The 18,826-nt window shown below is 41.7% G+C and overlaps 1 protein-coding gene across 2 annotated transcripts in view; it reads right to left on the bottom strand.

The window, feature by feature from the left end:
* Positions 1-12,160: 12,160 nt before the first annotated feature.
* FBXO10 (F-box protein 10) overlaps positions 12,161-18,826 on the bottom strand; it is an 81,311-nt gene continuing 74,645 nt past the window's right edge. For both annotated transcript variants that reach the window (XM_040417351.1, XM_040417350.1), the window contains exons 10-12: positions 18,238-18,548; positions 15,116-15,297; positions 12,161-12,891 (exon numbers count right to left, since the gene is read on the bottom strand). In XM_040417351.1, the coding sequence (XP_040273285.1) occupies positions 12,714-12,891; positions 15,116-15,297; positions 18,238-18,548 (671 nt within the window). In that variant the 3' untranslated portion in view covers positions 12,161-12,713. The remainder of the gene's footprint in view (positions 12,892-15,115; positions 15,298-18,237; positions 18,549-18,826) is intronic.

Genomic DNA, 18,826 nt, shown 5'->3' with positions numbered 1-18,826 from the left:
TTCTACTAAAACAAAAAAGCCACTGCAGTGCATTTATATGTTTTAGTACTGCATGTTGCTTTATACTTTTTTCATGTTTATAATACATTAGCTATGAAATGCAGCACATTGCTATGGTCTATGTAAAACCCCATCTTAAAAGTGTTCATGATATATCTTGAGCTTTTAGTGATTGCTCATATGAAACGCCAGTCTCCATAAATCTACCCTTAGTTCGAGGGAAGGATTTATTTATATATTTAAAATGAATTTTTACCGTTTTGACCTATAAGCAGTCACTCCTGGGCCAAGATCTGTCATGAATCCTGGAATAGAAACTTACAGAAATGCACTGAAGTAAGATGTGCCAAATTTATAAAGAGGCACGGTGCTACTAATTTAGTTAATTTCTGGCAATCCATGTTGCAGATAATAAATAGGTAGTAAGAAATCTGTTGGAGGCCCTGCCCATTGTTTTAAAAAGTGGTTTGAACAGTATTAAACCCCAAGGTCACAAAATATTATCCACTATCCACTAATGATGCGTGCGCAAGAAACTGGGCAAGATTAATTTCCCCTTAAGTGTTGAAAGGATTGTCCAGCCATTACTAAGGAATGGCCATCACTACTTGATTGTGGGGTTCCAACACCCCGCACCGCCAATCAGCTGGTCAGATTTAGCTCTGTCACCAGAAGTACACAGCACAGTCAGCCGGGTACTTGATAGAGCTGGTTACTACATCACTGCTTCTTTTGACTTCAGCAGTAACAGTGTTGTACAGTTGTGGTCAAAAATTTTGAGACTGACACAAGTTTTGGTTTTCACAAAGTTTGCTGCTTCCGTTTTTATGATGGCAATTTGCATTAAAGGGGTTTTCTGAGACCTTCATATTGATGGCCTATCCCAGGGATGGGCAAACTGTGGCTCTCCAGCTGTTGCAAAACTACAACTCCCAGCATGCAAAGACTGCTTACAGCTATCAGCCTACAGCAGGGCATGGTGGGAATTGTAGTTTTACAACAGCTGGAGAGCCGCAGTTTGCCCATCCCTGGCCTATCCTGATAGATATTTGAGTAAGCCACAGTGCTCACTAGAGTCTCCTTGCCGTTTACCAAGCCCAGTATGTCCATTCAATAGTGGCTGTGCTTGGTATCGCAGCCCAGCCCCATTCACTTGAATGGGATTGAGCTGTACCTAGGCCATGTGACCTATGAACGTGAGGTCACTGGCCTAGAAAGAGGCCTAAGCGCTGACTGCTGCGGCCTTTTCATGCACCTGATCGTGGGGGTCCCTGGGCTCGGAACCCCGACAATCTCATATTGATGACCTATCCTTGCACCTAAATCAACTATTTATTGGATCATCAAGAACTCCAAGAAGAGAAGTTAATTTGCTGTGAAGAAGGCAGGGAATCCAAGAAAGTCCAGCATGTGCCAGGACTGTCTCCTAAAGGGGATTCAGCTATGGGATTGGGTCACCACCAGTGTAGAACTTGCTGAGGAATGACAGCCGGCATGGGTGTGTGCATCTGCACACACAGTGATGCAAAGTTTTTTGGAGGATGGTCTGGTGGCAGGAAGGGCCACAAAGCCACTTGACATTCTGCAGGAAGTACAGGGATTGAATTGCAGAGGGCCTGGGTTATTTTTTTTTTTCTCTGAAGCGCCCTTTAGACTGTTTGAAACATCTGGAAAAATCATTGTCTGCAGAAGAAAAGGGGAGCCCTACCTTGAGTGATTTGTCATGCCAACAGTAAAGCATCCTGAGACCATTCATGTGTGGGGTTGCTTCTCATCCAAAGGAGTTGTCTCACTAAAAATTTTGCCTAAAAACACTGCCATGAGTAAAGAACATCCTCCAAGGGCAACTTCTCACAACAATCTAGGACCTTTTTTTTCCAGCATGATGGAGCACCATGTCACAAGGCAAAAGTGATAACAAAGTAACTCTGTGAACAAAATGTTTAAAGTTGGTGCCCATGGCCAGGAAACTCCTCAGATCTCAAATTATTGAGAACTTGTGGTCAGTCCTCAAGAAGCGGGTGGACAAACAAAAATACAGAAATTGTGATCAACTCCAAGCACTGATTAGGCAAAATGGCTTGCTATCAGTCAGGATTTGGCCCAGAAGCTGATATCCAGCATGTAAGGGCAAATTGCAGAAATCTTGAAAAAGAAGGGCTAACATTGGAAATATTGAGTATTTGCATGTATTTGTCAAAAGTTAAACGTATGAAATGCTTATAAGGCCTCATGCACACGACCGTTGTGTGCATCCGTGGCCGTTGTTTCGTTTTCCGTGATTTTCTGCGGACCCATTGACTTTCAATGGGTCCGTTGAAAACTCGGAAAATGCACCGTTGTTCATCCGCGGCCGTGATCCGTGTTTCCTGTCCGTCAAAAAAAATAAGACCTGTCCTATTTTTTGGACGGACAACGGTTCACGGACCCATTCAAGTCAATGGGTCCGTGAATAAACACGGATGCACACAAGATTTGCATCCGTGTCCGTTGGCAACTTTCACACAGAGGGATCACAGATCCATCTGCATAAAAGCTTTTTCAGATATGAGTTTTCACTTCGTGAAAACTCATATCAGACAGTATATTCTAACACAGAGGCGTTCCCATAGTGATGGGGACGCTTCAAGTTAGAATATACTGAGAACTGTGTACATGACTGCGATCTTTTACAGAGGGCTGTGATCCGCACAATTAACCCCTCAGGTGCCTCACCTAAAGGGTTAATTGTGTGTATCATAGCCCCCTGTAAGAGATCAGTTGCTGCCAGGCAGGAGGGGGCAGACCCCCTCCCTCCCCAATTTTATATTCATTGGTGGCCAGTGCGGCCTCCCCTCTCCCCCCCCCCCCCCCCCCCAATTAAAATCACGTTCCGAATCCCCCATTATTGGTGGCCAGTGCGGCCTCACATCCCCCCCCCTAATTAAAATCACGTTCCGAATCCCCCATCATTGGTGGCCAGTGCGGCCTCCTTTTTGCGGATAGGATGCAGACCCATTCATTTCAATGGGTCCGCAAAAAATGTGGACAGCACACAGTGTGCTATCCCCATCCACATGTTCGTTCCGTAGCCCCGCAAAAAAAAAAAAAAAATAGAACATGTCCTATTCTTGTCTGTTTTGCAGACAAGGATAGGCCTTGTTACAATGGATCCGTAATAAAACGGATGCCATACGGACGTCATCAGTTTTTTGTTTTTGCGGATCCGCAATTTGCAGACCACAAATCGCATACGGTTGTGTGAATCTAGCCTAAAGGGGCTGTGCAGTGCTAAGATATTAATGACCTATGCATCAGCTGTTTGAAGGGGTAGCAGCACTCATGCGAGCACTGCTTTCGCTTTAAAATTGCCTGCATGTCGTCTCCTTTGCAGCGGTAGAACAATCTAATTACAACTGCTCAATCCCATTCACTTGCTTTAGCTGCTTATATCTCTGGTTTGTTACCAGCTAGAAATATGGGCTTTGTATTGTCTGAAAGCTGACATTCCAGAATGACATAAATCTGTTCAGTACAGGGGACGATATTAATGATAGAAATCGGGATGCTGTGAATGAAGCAGAAAGTGAAATCAGATTTTACCCACGATTATTTTTGACTCTATTTCTAACAGTGATTTCTCCTCTGTTGCTTGGACTAGAGCTGTCATTCTGATCTTGTATGAAAGCTGGACTGTCAGCTTTCAAACAAGACCAGTTGCATATTTCTGCTACCATTGAGAAGATATCACCATCTAAAGCAGCCCTCCCCCCTCCACTTTCTGCCTGAGCCCAGCTCCAGGCTGTCAGGGCTGAGCTAATCTGTCTCTTGTTATAATACTGAGAAGACGGACTGCACATGGCAACGCTGTGAGATGAGAGCTGCTGAATAGGAAAGTAGCATGCATTTGTGGGAGTTATTAGCAGGTAAAACTGAAAATGATCACATTTTAAATCACAAAAGCACTTATACAACAGGGTGTACTATACCATTAGGGAATAAAAAAATGCAACGACAGTTACACTTTAATGCAAGGCACTTACTAATGTATTGTTATTATCCATATTGCTTCCTTTGCTGGCTTGATTCATTTTTCCATCACATTATACACTGATCGTTTCCATGGTTATGACCACCCTGCAATTCGGGAGCATGCTCAAACACTATAGCTAAAAGCGCTGGCCTACGTGTACTCCCGTGGTCCCGGCCGGCACTTTTTCCTATAGTGTGCAAGCACGACCACCACTGCTGGATTGCAGGGTGGTTGTAACCTCTGGATATGTAATGGAAAAATGAATGAAGCCAGCAAAGGAGACAATATGGACAATCGCAATACATTAGTAAGTGCCTTGTATTAACGTTCTCTACATAATAAATGCCATTTGCTGAAATGAGAAATGAATGATGTACGATGCACCCAAATTTCATCCCTCTTCATGGTAAGCTCCTCTTTTCCCTTTTTAATCCACAAGGCCACTTTACATAGTTTAATAAGCTTAAACAAGCTGACTCTCTTTAATGATATAAAATAATATATAAAACATGTATAAAATATAGCTTTATTATATTTTTTTTCATATGTACAATTTACACAAACCTATTTCTTAAAAAACAACATAGGCAAATGCTGTCCATTAAATATGACATACAGTATGTCAGGTTCTGCATAAGAAGTGTATAATAGGGTATAATAGTTATTTAGTACACAGGTTACATCACTGAATGTGTAAATTGTGGTAACACAAACAAAACCTATTCTAGTTTTCAAGAGACTTTCTTTTCTGTACCAAGTGTGATATCAAAGAGTAGATATGTTTTATTTTTAAGCTCTTCCCCCCCCCCCCCCCCCATACCAACCATATATTTCTATTCCTCTATGAATAGCATAAAATAAACATATATAGTACATATGGTATGACTACCAAAGAGTAAGGGGGTCATTTACTAAGCTGAAATATGCCTAAATTAGCCATATTTCAGGTGCAGATAGCAGGGCAATGATTATTTGCGCCTTCACCTTGCTCACGCCAGTTCTAAAACTGTTGGTCGGCCAGTCTCATTTGTCATTTTCTATGCCTGTTTTAGGCGTAGAAAAAGCTCAGAAGCTGTCTTACATTTGGAACTGGCGCTGGATGTGCCGAAGTTAGAGAGAGTCCGGCACCTCTTCATAACTTTCGGCGGATCCACCGCCAGCTCTGGGGCTTATTAAAACGTAGGTCTTAATAAATGTGCCCCTAAGTCTTTAGATGTGGAAGTCCCCTGCTCATTTGTATGATCAATTTTTGCTTGTAAAATTTATATTGTGCTGTAATATAGATGTGACTGAATTATTAAACTGCCCATGCATCTTGTGTATCCAGCTTGGAGCTGCAATTAAGGCCTCATGCACACAGCCGTTGTGCATGAGCCATATGAGGGCTTATTTGTGAGACAAGTATGGAACTTTTTTTTTAATGGCACCATTTAATTTACCATGTCTTGTAAAACAGGAAAAAATTCTTTTTGTGGTGAAACTGACCTGCCCCCCCCCCCCCCCCCATTCTGCCAAAGTTTTTTGAGTTTTGACATTATTCAGTGTTTACTGTCCTTATTCTGCAGGTCAATTCAATTACGGCGATACCAAATTTGTATATTTATTTTTATTTTGTTTTACTACTTAAAGGGATCCGGTCACCTACAAAATTCACATTAAACTGCCAGCATGACCTTACAGATTTCATCATGTTTCTAAAGGTTTTGTCTTTGCTGTCTGATGAGCCTAATTGCCGGAAAAATACTTTTATTCCCCCGCAGGCGGTATGTTAATAGGGAACTTGAAGTCAAATGGTCAGCGGCTTTCAGTAACCTTTAGTCCCCTTAGGTGACTGGAACATGAAATCTTCTGATCGCTTGTCCCATACACCGCAATAGAATACTATTACGGTTTATGGGATTCTGAGCAACTGCCTGCTGAGCCATGTCTTGTGCACGGCTTTACAGGCAGTTAAATATGACAGGCCTGGGCCCCTTCAGAAGGCACCAGGCTCTTGTGGTAACCGATTGGCTTCTGCAGTTCTTTTAAACTGATGATCTATCCTCTGGATAGATCATCAGCATCTGATCGGCGGGGGTCCGACACCCGGCAGTAGCACCGCGGCCTTCTTGCTGTTTATCGCAGGCCCAGCGACGTCACGACTAGTATCACTGGCCTGGGCGGGGCTTAGCTCTGTTCACTTGAATGGAGCTTAGCCCCGTCCAGGCCAGTGATACTAGTCTTGACGTCACTGGGCCTGCGGTAAACAGCGAGAAGGCCGCGGCGCTAGATGCTGATGATCTATTCAGAGGATAGGTCATCAAAAAAGAACCGCAGAACCCCTTTAAGCATAATGACGTACATGTACGTGATTATGTGTTAACGGGTTAAAATATATAAGGGATATGATAATTATTACAACCCATAACTGCACATGCCACCTTAACTCGTTCAGGACCTAGGACGAGAATGCTCGTCCTAACTGGCCGGTACTAAACCCACTAGGACGAGCATTCTCGTCCTAGGGTTAATGCGGTGCTGCGATCAGCAGCAGGGGCCTGGCTGTATCTGCCAGCATCGGTCTCCTAGGCAACTGTTAGTGTCTTACAGATGTATTGTGCTGTATTGAAACGGGGATCAGACCCTGAAATCTTGAAGTCCCATAGTGCGACAAAAAATAAAGTGAAAAAATAAGTTAAAAAATAAAGTTTTACAAAAAAATAAAGTTTCAAGTAAAAAAAAAAGTGGCCTTTTCCCAAAATAAAGTAAAAAAAAAAATTGTAAAAAAAATAGGGAAAAAAAGAAAAGTAGACATATTAGCTATAGCCGTGTCCGTATCGAACGGCTCTCTAAAAATATCAATTGACCTAACCCCTCAGATGAACACCGTCAAAAATATAAAATAAAGTTTGTGCTAAAAAAAAAACATTTTTTGGTCACCTTACATCACTAAAAGTGCAACACCAAGCGACCACAAAGGCGTATGCCCCCCAAAATAGTACCAATCTAACAGTCAAAAAATAAAACTATGGCTCTCAGACTATGGAGACAGTAAAACATGATTTTTAAAATGCTTATATTGTGTTAAATGTATAAAAAAAAATAAAAAAAAGTTTACATATTAGGTATTACTGCGTCCGTAACAATCTGTTCTATAAAAATACCACATGACCTAACCCCTCAGGTGAACACTGTAAAAAAAACATAATAAAAACTGTGTAAAAACATTTTTTGTCACCTTACATCACAAAAAGTGTAATATAGAGCAACCAAAAAACATATGTACCCTAAAATAGTACTAACAAAACTGCCACCGTATCCCGTAGTTTCCAAAATGGGGTAATTTTTGGGAGTTTCTACTCTAGGGGGTGTATCAGGGGGTCTTCAAATGTGACATGGCAGCTTAAAATTATCCCAGTGAAATCTGCCTTCCAAAAACCATATGGCGTTCCTTTCCTTCTACGCCCTGCCGTGTGCCCGTACAGCAGTTTGACTACATAGGGGTGTTTCTGTAAACTACAGAATCAGGGCAATAAATAGTTTTGTTTGGCTGTTAACCCTTGCTTTGTTAGTGGAAAAAATTTATTAAAATGGAAAATCTGACAAAAAAGTGAAATTCTGAAATTTCATCTCCATTTTCCATTAATTCTCGTGGAACACCTCAAGGGTTAAAGTTTGTAAAATTGGTTTTGAATACTTTGAGGGGTGTAGTTTCTAAAATGGGGTCATTTTTGGGTGGTTTCTATTATGTAAGACTCACAAAGTGACTTCAAACTTGAACTGGTCCTTTTAAAAAGTAGGTTTTGGAAATTTTCTGAAACATTTCAAGATTTGCATTTAAACTTTAGCCTTCTAACGTCCTCAGAAAAATAAAATGGCATTCACAAAATGATCCAAACATGAAGTAGACATATGGGGAATGTAAAGTAGTAACTATTTTTAGAGTTATTACGAACTATTATATAAGTAGAGAAATTTAAATTTGCTAATTTTTGGTATATTTGGTATTTATTTTTTTTATAAATAAAAAGGAATTTTTTTGACTCCGTTTTACCACTGTCATGAAGTACAATATGTGACGATAAAACTATCTCAGAATGGCCTGGATAAGTAAGTGTTTTAAAGTTATTACCACCTAAAGTGACACATGTCAGATTTGCTAAAAATGGCCTGGTCCTTAAGGTGAAAAATGGCAGGGTCCTTAAGGGGTTAATATTAAAGCGTCTCTGTCACCAGGACCAACTAGATATACTGCCTAGTAGGGCTCACCATGCTGATTATGTGAGTGACTATTAACCTACAGATTAAAGATCTGAGGTCAGCAGCATATGTTCTGTGTATGTGTAACTGTACTTAAAGGTCATCAAAAACTTCCTTTTTACCAGACCAGATCATGAGAAGTGAATGGCACAGTAGTCACATGTGTGGACCACCACTCTATCCACATAGGGAACTCTAGTACGGTGGCATATTGCTAGGATATGCCATCAATCTCAGCAAGCTGTGGGTCCTGCTCATCTTCACAACGGGTCCCCCAAAGTGAAAGAGAACAAACTGCGCAAGCACGGCCACCCTCCCTGTGGGGGTTCTGAAAATAGCTGACCTATGGCTCAGCTATTTCTGGCAGTCCCAGAGCGGTGAATGGCGAGGTAGCCCTGCATGCATGGTGAACTCTCCATTTACTGCAGTGGGACTTCCCAAAATAGCAGTGCATGCTGACTTAACTATTTTCGGAACTCACTTAATAGTGAATGGAGAGCACAGCACGCACAAAGTTTTTTTTTATGGTATTTTTCTTTTGGATCGATTTTGTGGGCTCTTGGACAACCCCTTTAAATAAGCAATTGTAACTTTAGCTACTTTTAGTTATTTTTAGGCAGATACTGATAATTAGCACTAGCAAGATAAAAAGAATGGAATATTTCTGCCCTCACAACCTACTCTTCCTTGGATGCATCCTGTTCAGGTATGTAGTTACCTTCGTATGGCCTATAAATGCAGTACAATAGTGGCGCTAGGTTATGATCAAATAGAACACATTACCTTAACAAAGACAAATATAAATACATCAGTCTGTATGATATAAGCTAATGATGTGCACATAGAAAATGATTAAAAGCCTAAACTTAACAAAATGCTATTTACTGCGAACACTTCACTGGCATAAATAATGAAACACAGCTCAACGGTGCATAATAATGAAATAATGCAATGTATAAATAAGGACAAGTTTTCTGGAGCAGATCCACAGCCAATGAGTGCTGAATATATAGAGCTCTATGTATTCCTTATTGCTGGCTAGTAGGTGCTCTGTGTATAAAGCAGCTCTGCCCAACCCCCCGTATTGACATCCAAGAACAGTACACCTTACTGCGCATGCCAGTTTTAAATTGGACAGGCTTGGTCCCAGCTGCATAGCAACATGCTGGTGACATAAAGGGAATATTCACCCTATTAAGGCCTACGTGTACTCTCACTCATCTCTTCGTATTTTCCAAAGCAACAGTACTAACAAAAGGAATGAGACTATAACTTTTTTTGGTTATTCATTTACACCCCAAAAAGTATAATACAAAAAAAAAAAAAGCACTTATGGCAAATGTATGATCAGTATTATTTCCTACCTATGTTCTATAAGCGTTAGTGAATATAAATCCTGCAAATGAAGTGGCCCATGTACTTGTCATTTAAGATACATGTAAACACTAGGGGGATGTTTACTAATCTATATACGTCACTTTTTGTGGCATAAATGGGTAGCAAATTTTGTCGCACATTTTGCTGTCAAATTTGCCCCTTTTCCCTGCTCACGCACTTTTCCAAATTGGCAAGAAAAGGGGTGGGTGGGTCGACAGGCCCAACTCATTTTTCACTCAAGTTTTTTTTTTTGGAGGGGGGGGGGGGGGGTGGCTGGCTGGCTGGCTGGCTTAAAGGCTTATGTGTATCTTTGGTGAAATTTGTTTTCTGATTTTACTCATTTTGGGCAAAAAAAATATTTCAGTTTTTTATTAAAAATATTGAACCAGTCTGTCAAAGGGTTATATCTTTTTCTAGCTGTGAGAATGGTACTTTCACTTTGTGATAACCCTTATCTGAAAATTATTACAAGGTCATAAACATTTATTTAAGCCACATTCTTATCAGTAAGATAAGGATTGAGCTTTAGTGAGTGTTTATAAGGTCAGAGAGCAGGAGCCTGTCAGTTCCCTGCCTGACTGAGCAGAGAGAAAATTCGGAACCAGCTACTAGATAAACTCAAAGCTGCGCAGGAAAAACCGCTCCATATTTTTAATAAAGACCAAATGACAAAAAGATTTTTAGCTCAAAATGAGTACAATGCAATGCAAAAAGAAAAATTGCCACCAAAGGTGTAGATAGCATTTAAATCTACACCAAGAGGGCTGGCGTAGAGTTAAGTGTGTTGCACGACCTGCTGGATGAAGTGCCAAACTTATGTAGCAGCCTGCACCGGTGTGGAAAACGCCAGTCTTAATAAATGTCCACCTTGGTTTAACATTTTGAGTGATGGACATCTTCCAACACAATGTTATGTACTATTTAACTTCATTGTACAAAGGGTCCATAATGATGATGATGTTGTATCCAAATCCAGCTGTTCTTATTAATGCCTTCAGACTAATAATGCAATTAGTAATTTACAGGGGATGTGTCGTCAGAAAATGACCTATTGTTTAATTAATGTTTTGATGTGAAATGCTTTAGAATTTTACTGACTTTAGTGCAATTTTCACACTGGACACTAGGCCTTAAATGTTTCAAGACTTCCTGTTCTTTGAGAGCAGCCACAGACACTATGGACAGGAAGGGACCTCATAGACTTTTATTGGAGATTTTTCTAGGCAGAGGTCAGGAGGGAGTAGATGACTTATGATATCAGTTATTGTGAATGGTGGATTCTATACCCATTAAAAAAAAAAAAAAAACGCACCAGGAAGGAGTTGTTGGTATTGAATGAAACTTTGTGTGTGAATGCAATGATATATGTAAATGATTACAATATTAGAGCAAAATGTACAATTGAAAGGAGGCTCTAGTACCCTGTTGGACTACCTCTAGCCTGGATACAAGAAGAGATACAGGTTCCATAAGGTATCCTGCGGTACATTTATCCAGTGATGTTGCAGCTGAGCCTGTAGATCCTGCAAACTCATAGGTTTCTAAAGTTGGCATCCCATAAATGCTTGGAAGTGTTGCAATCTGGTTGAGACATTGCTGGGAATCCCTTGCTGTGTGTGGGTTTTCATTTTCCAGCTGAAAAATGGCAGTTGGAGGCACTGACATGAGAGACAACACATGTGGTGGCAGGATGTCCATTGCTAAGCTATTGGTGTCACTTGTATCACTACTAGGGGTGACTGACTGTCATATGCGATGGCTCCCCAGATCATCACACCAGCAGTTGGGAATGTGTGTTGCTCCACAGCAAGGGTAGGATCCCAAAGAGAACCCGGATTCCTCACTAGAGAGGATATGTTTACATTGCAAAGCAATCCAGGTTTCTCATTTCTGACAACACTGCAAACACAGCTAGTTGTCAACAGTAGGATATGTACTGCGCATCGTGCAACCAAATTTCTTTCTGGAAAGGACCAGGCAAGGACAGGAATGTGTAAGAAAGGTGCCACCTGTGTCTGGATGGTGGACCACAAAACTCTGGGAGCTGTTTGTGCTTGTTGGCAGATCAAATTATCCCCTCATGGTCTGGCCACGCTGTCCAGAGCCTGTTTGCCACGTTGTGCATCCCCTCACATAACCACTGCTTCCAACACCGTGAGGTCAGAATAGCATAGATGGTGGACAATTAGTTGAAACTACCATCCTGCTTCTCTCAATGCAATAATGCGCCCCTCAAACTCTGTCAACTGGGCAAAATGTCTTTGAATACGTTGTAGAGGCACATCTAACAGTCAATGATCGCTAGCCAGGAGGTACACTAACCAAAAGTAACCCCTGAGAGCCTTATTATAGGCCAACAGAAGCAGCACTTTTACGACCTCTTGTGGCAAGACCCAGTGTCTAATCAGACTACACCTGTAATCAATTACATATCTGCATGCCAATTTTCACAGCAATATGACTTTTTTTTTTCTGAGTGCATTTTTTTTGTGTTAATGTGTATATATAGAGATGATATCTGTCACTCTAATCCTGCCTATGATGATAATGGCTACTGAAAAGTTACCTGTACAGAACAAGAAGAAAAACATAATATTAAACCTACTTGCCAGTGCGAAAATGGCACGATTTTAGGTTTGATTTTTTTTTTTTTGTTTTGTAATATAGTGACATGGAAGATTTTAAAAAAAGAACCACAAATAAAATGTTGAACATAAAAATGTGATTTAAATAGGTTTTTTCTTATGACACGTTCCCTTTAACAGTAGTAAGAATGCTGCATCTGGAGAAAAGTCCTATTCTTGACCGTAAAACATACAAGAATAGGACATGTTCTAGATTTTTGCTGGTCCGCGGAACAGACATACGGACAGCACACTGTGCTCTCCGCATAGTTTGGCCCCATTGAGATGAATAGGGTCTGCATCCGATCCGCAAAAAACTCGGATTGAATGCAGACTGAAACTACGGCCGTGTGTATGAGGCCTAACACTTGTATAAATTCCGTAACTCAAATAACCGATGAGATTGTAATGATGGACATGTTTTCAGTGGTCAATGAGGTAAACAAAGTATTGTGTTGAAGTCAAAGAATAGTACAGAAGATGCTGCCATTATTTTGACAGCGCCCTTCCACTCTTGCCGCAATCCTGGTTGTGACAGCAGCAACCCTCTGACTACTCTGAGTGCTGGAGACGACTCTTGTGCAACCTTCAATATATGGCCTTGCAGGTGGATTTTCTAGTTTCCATGTAACATCCGGCCTGCAAGAATAAAGTACTTTGTTACTGAAACACAATCATGCACAGATATTCACACAGGATATGATTTTGCAGTGGAGTTACACACGGACTTGTCATTTTGCTGCAGATTTCACCCTATGCATTGCAAAGGGTGAACTCTGTGGCATAGGGCCTTGTTCACATTTCCGCTTCTGTGGAAAATCCATCCGTGAAGATGTCTGTGAAGAATCTTTGTTTGGTCCCTGTGTCCGTTTTTTGCCCTCCATGTATCATATGTATTCCACAGACACTGTTCAGCTGAAAATTCATTCCCAGATCATCTCTTACCAATGGTCCTCGAAACACTGACACAACAAGAATGCCATCCGTGTTGCGTCAGTGGTTAATCACAACCACTTCAATGGGCATGGTTGGTCTGCTTCACAGACCAAAGTGGTGTATGTCTCTGTGAATTTTCCACTGACATGGGTCAATGGGTACGTGTGCTGTCCATGTTCTTTGTGATTCACTGACGTGTGAACGAGGCCTAAATGGACATGCTGTGGATTTAAAATCCACACGACTGGTCAACTGATGCTGCAGATTCTTCAACAGCTGGTCAGTGAGAGCTCTTAAGATTCCATTCACTTTGCTGGTAATGTAAAACACTGGATTTGCCATACACAAATCCACAATGTTTCAGTCCCAAGTGGACATGTCCTTAAAGGGAACCTGTCACCGGGATTTTGTGTATGGAGCTGAGGACATGGTTGCTAGATGGCCGCTAGCACATCCACAATACCCAGTCCCCATAGCTCTGTGTGCTTTTATTGTGTAAAAAAAAAAAAAACGATTTGATACATATGCAAATTAACCTGAGATGAGTCCTGTACGTGAGAGGAGTCAGGGACAGGACTCATCTCAGGGTAATTTGCATACGTATCAAATCGTTTTTTTTTTTACACAATAAAAGCACACAGAGCTATGGGGACTGGGTATAGCAACCCATGTCCTCAGCTCTATACACAAAATCCCGGTGACAGGTTCCCTTTAAGGGATATTCCCATAATATATATTTAGCAAAAGTAAGGTGCGCACCAGAACGGGAATGGCACGTTTGCTTGTTTTTTTGGTTTTGTTTTTTTTAAATATAATCTTTATTAGCTTTTGTCATTTTTCATTCCAATATCATGTCACAGTGGTATGGTAGTTTGACAGGTGATAACACATGCAATACATTACATCTGGGGTAAGTTAGACAGAATTACACATGCGTGTAGCTGCATTGCAACTGGTACTGCTTGCATATTGTCATAATGATCATTCAATTCAAATCGTGACATTCAAAGCTAATCTTCTAGCTCAAAGTAAACGAGGATAAACTCCTTGCCCCCCCCCCTCCCAGAATGATTCCCCTCAGTATACCGGACCCTAATAAGCACCATATTTTAATCAGACAGCAATCTTCCCAGAGTTCCTGCTATTTTAAGTTTTAAATACCATTCAGAGGACAAAAAAAGGTGTCATTAACTCCTTCCAGATTTGAGTAAACCACTAACATAAAATCTAACATCGTTTTAAAAAAATCTCAATACGTTTTCCTCTAAGGGAATTCGCCTCTATTCTCTCCAAGTCAAAGCATTGCTTGGGGTTTTAAAGATTTATTTCAGAGCACAGAAATATAAAACACCAACATTTTGTAACTCAGGCTTTTGTCAAGCTTTGTACCAAAACGTTGCTCATTTATGCTTTAGTACTCTGAAATAAAGTTTTGACATCATGATTAAAGGGGTTATCCGGGCATTTTCTATTGACCCATCCTCAGGATAGGTCATCAATATCAGATCGGCGGGGGTCCGACACCCGGCACCCCCCCCCCTCCCCGCCGATCAGCTGTTTGAGGAGACGGCACGCACAGTGTGCACGTGCCATCTCTCTTCCTGTTCCGTAGACATACAGCAGCGAGCAGGAAGGGAGACGGCACGTGCACACTGCGCGCGCCGTCTCCTCAAACTGCTGATCGGCGGGAGTCAGACCCCCGCCAATCTGATAATGATGACCTATCCTGAGGACAACCTCTTTAATGGGAGTGTGAGCTCTATGACCCCCATGTTCCCGATCAAAGGGTCCCCTTAGCTTTTTCCTTGTTAGCAGTTGGCTATGAGCATTTGCTATGCAGGTTGAAATTGCTGTGTCTCCACCAGTCCTCAAAATGAAGGAACTAAACTAATTATAAAAAATGCTGCACTAATACATTACCACTTACTTTTTCTTGTAAGTGAGCAGTTTATTATGCTGAACAATGCAGTCTTCATTGTTAGATAACTGTTGCAAGATGTTTTGTCCTGATTTTCCTTGAAATATGATGTTTTCCTGTACAAGGCTTTTGGTTTGATCAAGAAGAGCAATGCCATAGTCATGAAGAGACTGAATCCTATTTCTGGTCACCTAAATATAGAGTCAAACTGCATTAATAACTGTTCAAAACCTTTAGGATATGTTCACATGAGACCGAAATCTGCAGGGTTTTTGCTGTGGATTTTCTGCATGCAATACCGCAACAGAAAATCCGCACCAATACATGTGAATATACCCTTTGGCATTGTAAAGCTACAAGAAATGATGAGCAAAGCTTTATTATATAGGACATCTGCATGATGTGCAACTAAGACCACTTTCACATGGTCAGTATTTTGCATCAATATCTGTATGCAAGAACCAAAAGTTGAAGCTACAAGACAGAAAAAAAGTTTAGGCCCCATTCACACGACCGTATGTTTGGTCTGCATCCGATCCGCATTTTTTAAGGGTTGGACTTAACGTCAATGGGTCCAAAAAAATGCGGACAGTACACTGTGCTGTCCACATCTGTATGTCCGTTCCGTAGCCCCGCAAAGAAATAGAACATGAGTAGACATTGTTACAATGAATCTGCAAAAAAATGGATGCAACACGCACCGCAAAATACATACAGTCGTGTGAATGTACCCTTAATGGAAAGATTTGCACTTCTTTCATGTTCTTGACTCACTCCTGGTTTTGGCTTACCAATACTGATGAAACATACTGACCATGTGAAAGTGGCCTCAAGTTGATATCCATGTGTCTTCCTAGTCTAGCTGCAGTAGCTTGAATATACTATCCTGGATGGCACAAAACTTTAGACCAGAATAAAATACTTCTAAAGCCTCATTCACACATCAGTGCTTTGGTCAGTGATTTCCATCAGTGAGCCAAAACCAGGATTGGAGCCTCCATAGACATAAGGTACAAGGGAAAGATCTGCACCTGGTTTTGACTCCTGATGGAAATAACTGACCGATCACTGACTGTGTGAATAAAGCCTAAATCGTAGCGTAGCATACCTGAAGCATCTACACATTCCTCTCAGTGTTAGACACCTGCCCAGAGGAACAGACTGTGCTCTGGCATTATGTGTGCACAGATACAAACACCTGTATTCTAGGCTATGCTGCTAGGGAACAGTATCATCAGTGCTGAGGCAAAAGTATACTGACACATATCACCCAAACATATGCTAAAAACCTGTCAGATATTCCATATTTAACTGTGCATGTGCATTAACCTATCATTTCAATCATGTTCTTTACGATGGTGTCATTCTGATTTTGCGTTTCATGTTTGCAGAGAGAATCAACTTTAGTCCCTGCTCTCGCTGTGTGCTAATGAGTGCTTTCAAGTCTTGGAGGATGCAAGTCAAGTTCTTGCATCCTCCAAGTCATAGCTGCTGCGTCCAAATCCGGCCATATCTCAAGCAGGCGTACGATGTCACCTGCGCAGTGAAGCCGGATGTACAGCTCCTAGCTTCAGCATGCGACAGACAAGGGACCAGCGCGCTCCTGGTCCTCTGTTCATTCTGGATGCAGACAAACCTTCCAATTGCACACTGTCCCCCTTGTCTTGTGCTGAAGCGAGGAGCTGTACACCCAGCTTCACTGCTCAAGTGCCCTGGAAGAAAAAGAGTGAGAGATGTGTGCGAGATATGGAGGAGAGACCATGGAATGACGTTGCCACCGCACTGTATCGTCCATCAAGGGACAGGAGGCAGGATTAGGGAGCTGTGACCATGACTTGGACGATGCAAGAGTCAGCCTCCGTTACTTGAAAGCTCTCACTGGCACACAGCAAGAGCGGGCAATAAAACTGATATTCTCTGCAAACATGAAACACAAAACCAGAACAAGGGCTTGAAATGGTAATGTACATTTTTAATATGGAATATCTTGATGACAAGTTCCCTTTTGCAGGGGTGGACAACCTGCGGCACTCCAGCTGTTGTGAAACTACAACTCCCAGCATGCAAACTTGCTCCACTCTTCTCAGAGCTCTCATAGAAATAAATGGAGCATGCTGGGAATTGTAGTTTCACAATAGCTGGAGTGCCGCAGGTCGCCCACCCCAGCTTTAGGGTATGTTCACACATGGCGGATACACCGTGGACTTGGCATCATGGATTTTCATGCACCAAATCCACAGAGTTGCACAGAACCAGCAAAGTGGATAAGATTTTAAGAAATCTCATTCACAGGCTGTATAAACGGACTGGAGATACGGATTTGAAATCTGCAGCATGTATTAACACGTTTTGTTTGTGCTGTGATTTTCCACTGTATTTTCCATCACCTGTGGACCTACCCTAGGGATGTCTTCACACGCAGCAGATTTTGTTGTAGAAATGTCCGCGACTGAAAATCTGTTAAGATTCATCTGAATGCAGCTTGCAAAAATCCATACGGTTAGTGATGCAAATGAATGCAATTGATTTTCAGTCGCAGAAGTTTTCTGCATCACAATTTGACGTATGTGAAGGTGCCCAAAGGAGGGTTGACGACGACTTATCATAAGAGTATGGGTCCATTCACACGTCTGTAGTGTATTGCGGATCTGCCATACACCAGGCCGTCACCCCCATAGAACTGTCTTTTCTTGTCCGTAATTGCGGACAAGAATAGGACATACTCTATTTTCTTGCGGAGCTGCGGACTGGAAGATCGAGGCCGCACTCCGGAAATGCGGAGAGCACATAGTGTGCTCTCCGAATCTATTCCATCCCCATAGAGAATGAATGGGTCCGTACCCGTTCCGCATAATTGCGGACGTGTGAATGGAGCCTTACAGTAAAGTCCACTGTGCTTGTGTCTGCATTGGCGTACTTTACACTAGTTTTATCAAATGTCATACGTTTGATAAATTTGGCGCATATACAAACAATACACTTTAGTCTAGAATTGCCACTCCAGTTGCCCTCTACTAGAGTGAGATTGTGACTTTTTTTTAAAATGAACACAGCTAACCAAATATGTGAACGGTAAACAGATTGTGGAGACACCTCCTCAACGATGAGGGCAGGGGGATTTTACTGTGTACCTTCATGTCTGCAGTCTGTATGAGCTGTAAGCCACAACCACGGTTTCCTATAATGTCATTCTCTATGATGGTCCCATCTCCCTTGGAGACAATGCCGTGACTTCTGTTGTCATAGATGCCATTTCCCCGTAACTCCACCCTGCAGCCTGTTTCCACATGAACACCGCTCAGTCTATTACAGGAGATGCTGTTATTTCCAACGCGGACAAGCTGGGTGCTTTGAAATACAGCCACTCCACTGTCATGGTTGGCATGTATGGCATTAGCTATGATATTCAGCGCTTCACTGCTCTTTATGTACATCCCAGCAGCTGCAACAAACACAAAATGTTAGCTAAAATTCAGGAAAACAACATAAATACATGTATTTTTCTCCAACTGATACATTTATTAAAAGGAGTTGTCTGGCAGTTAAAGAAAAAAAAAAATCTCACTTATCCTCCATCACTCCAATTCGGATGCTTCCTGGGGTCCTACAGATCTCTTATTTCCTGGTCTCTCTCGACCTGGGAAAATAACCATTCAGCCAATCACAGACCGAAGAGTGATTTCCAGGTTGAGAGGAACCAGAAGGTATAGATTGGAGTGG

This window comes from Bufo bufo, chromosome 2, assembly GCF_905171765.1.
Source record: "Bufo bufo chromosome 2, aBufBuf1.1, whole genome shotgun sequence".
Classification (NCBI taxonomy): domain Eukaryota; kingdom Metazoa; phylum Chordata; class Amphibia; order Anura; family Bufonidae; genus Bufo; species Bufo bufo.
Note: the sequence above shows the minus strand (reverse complement) of the source record. Positions and strands in the feature narration are given on the sequence as shown.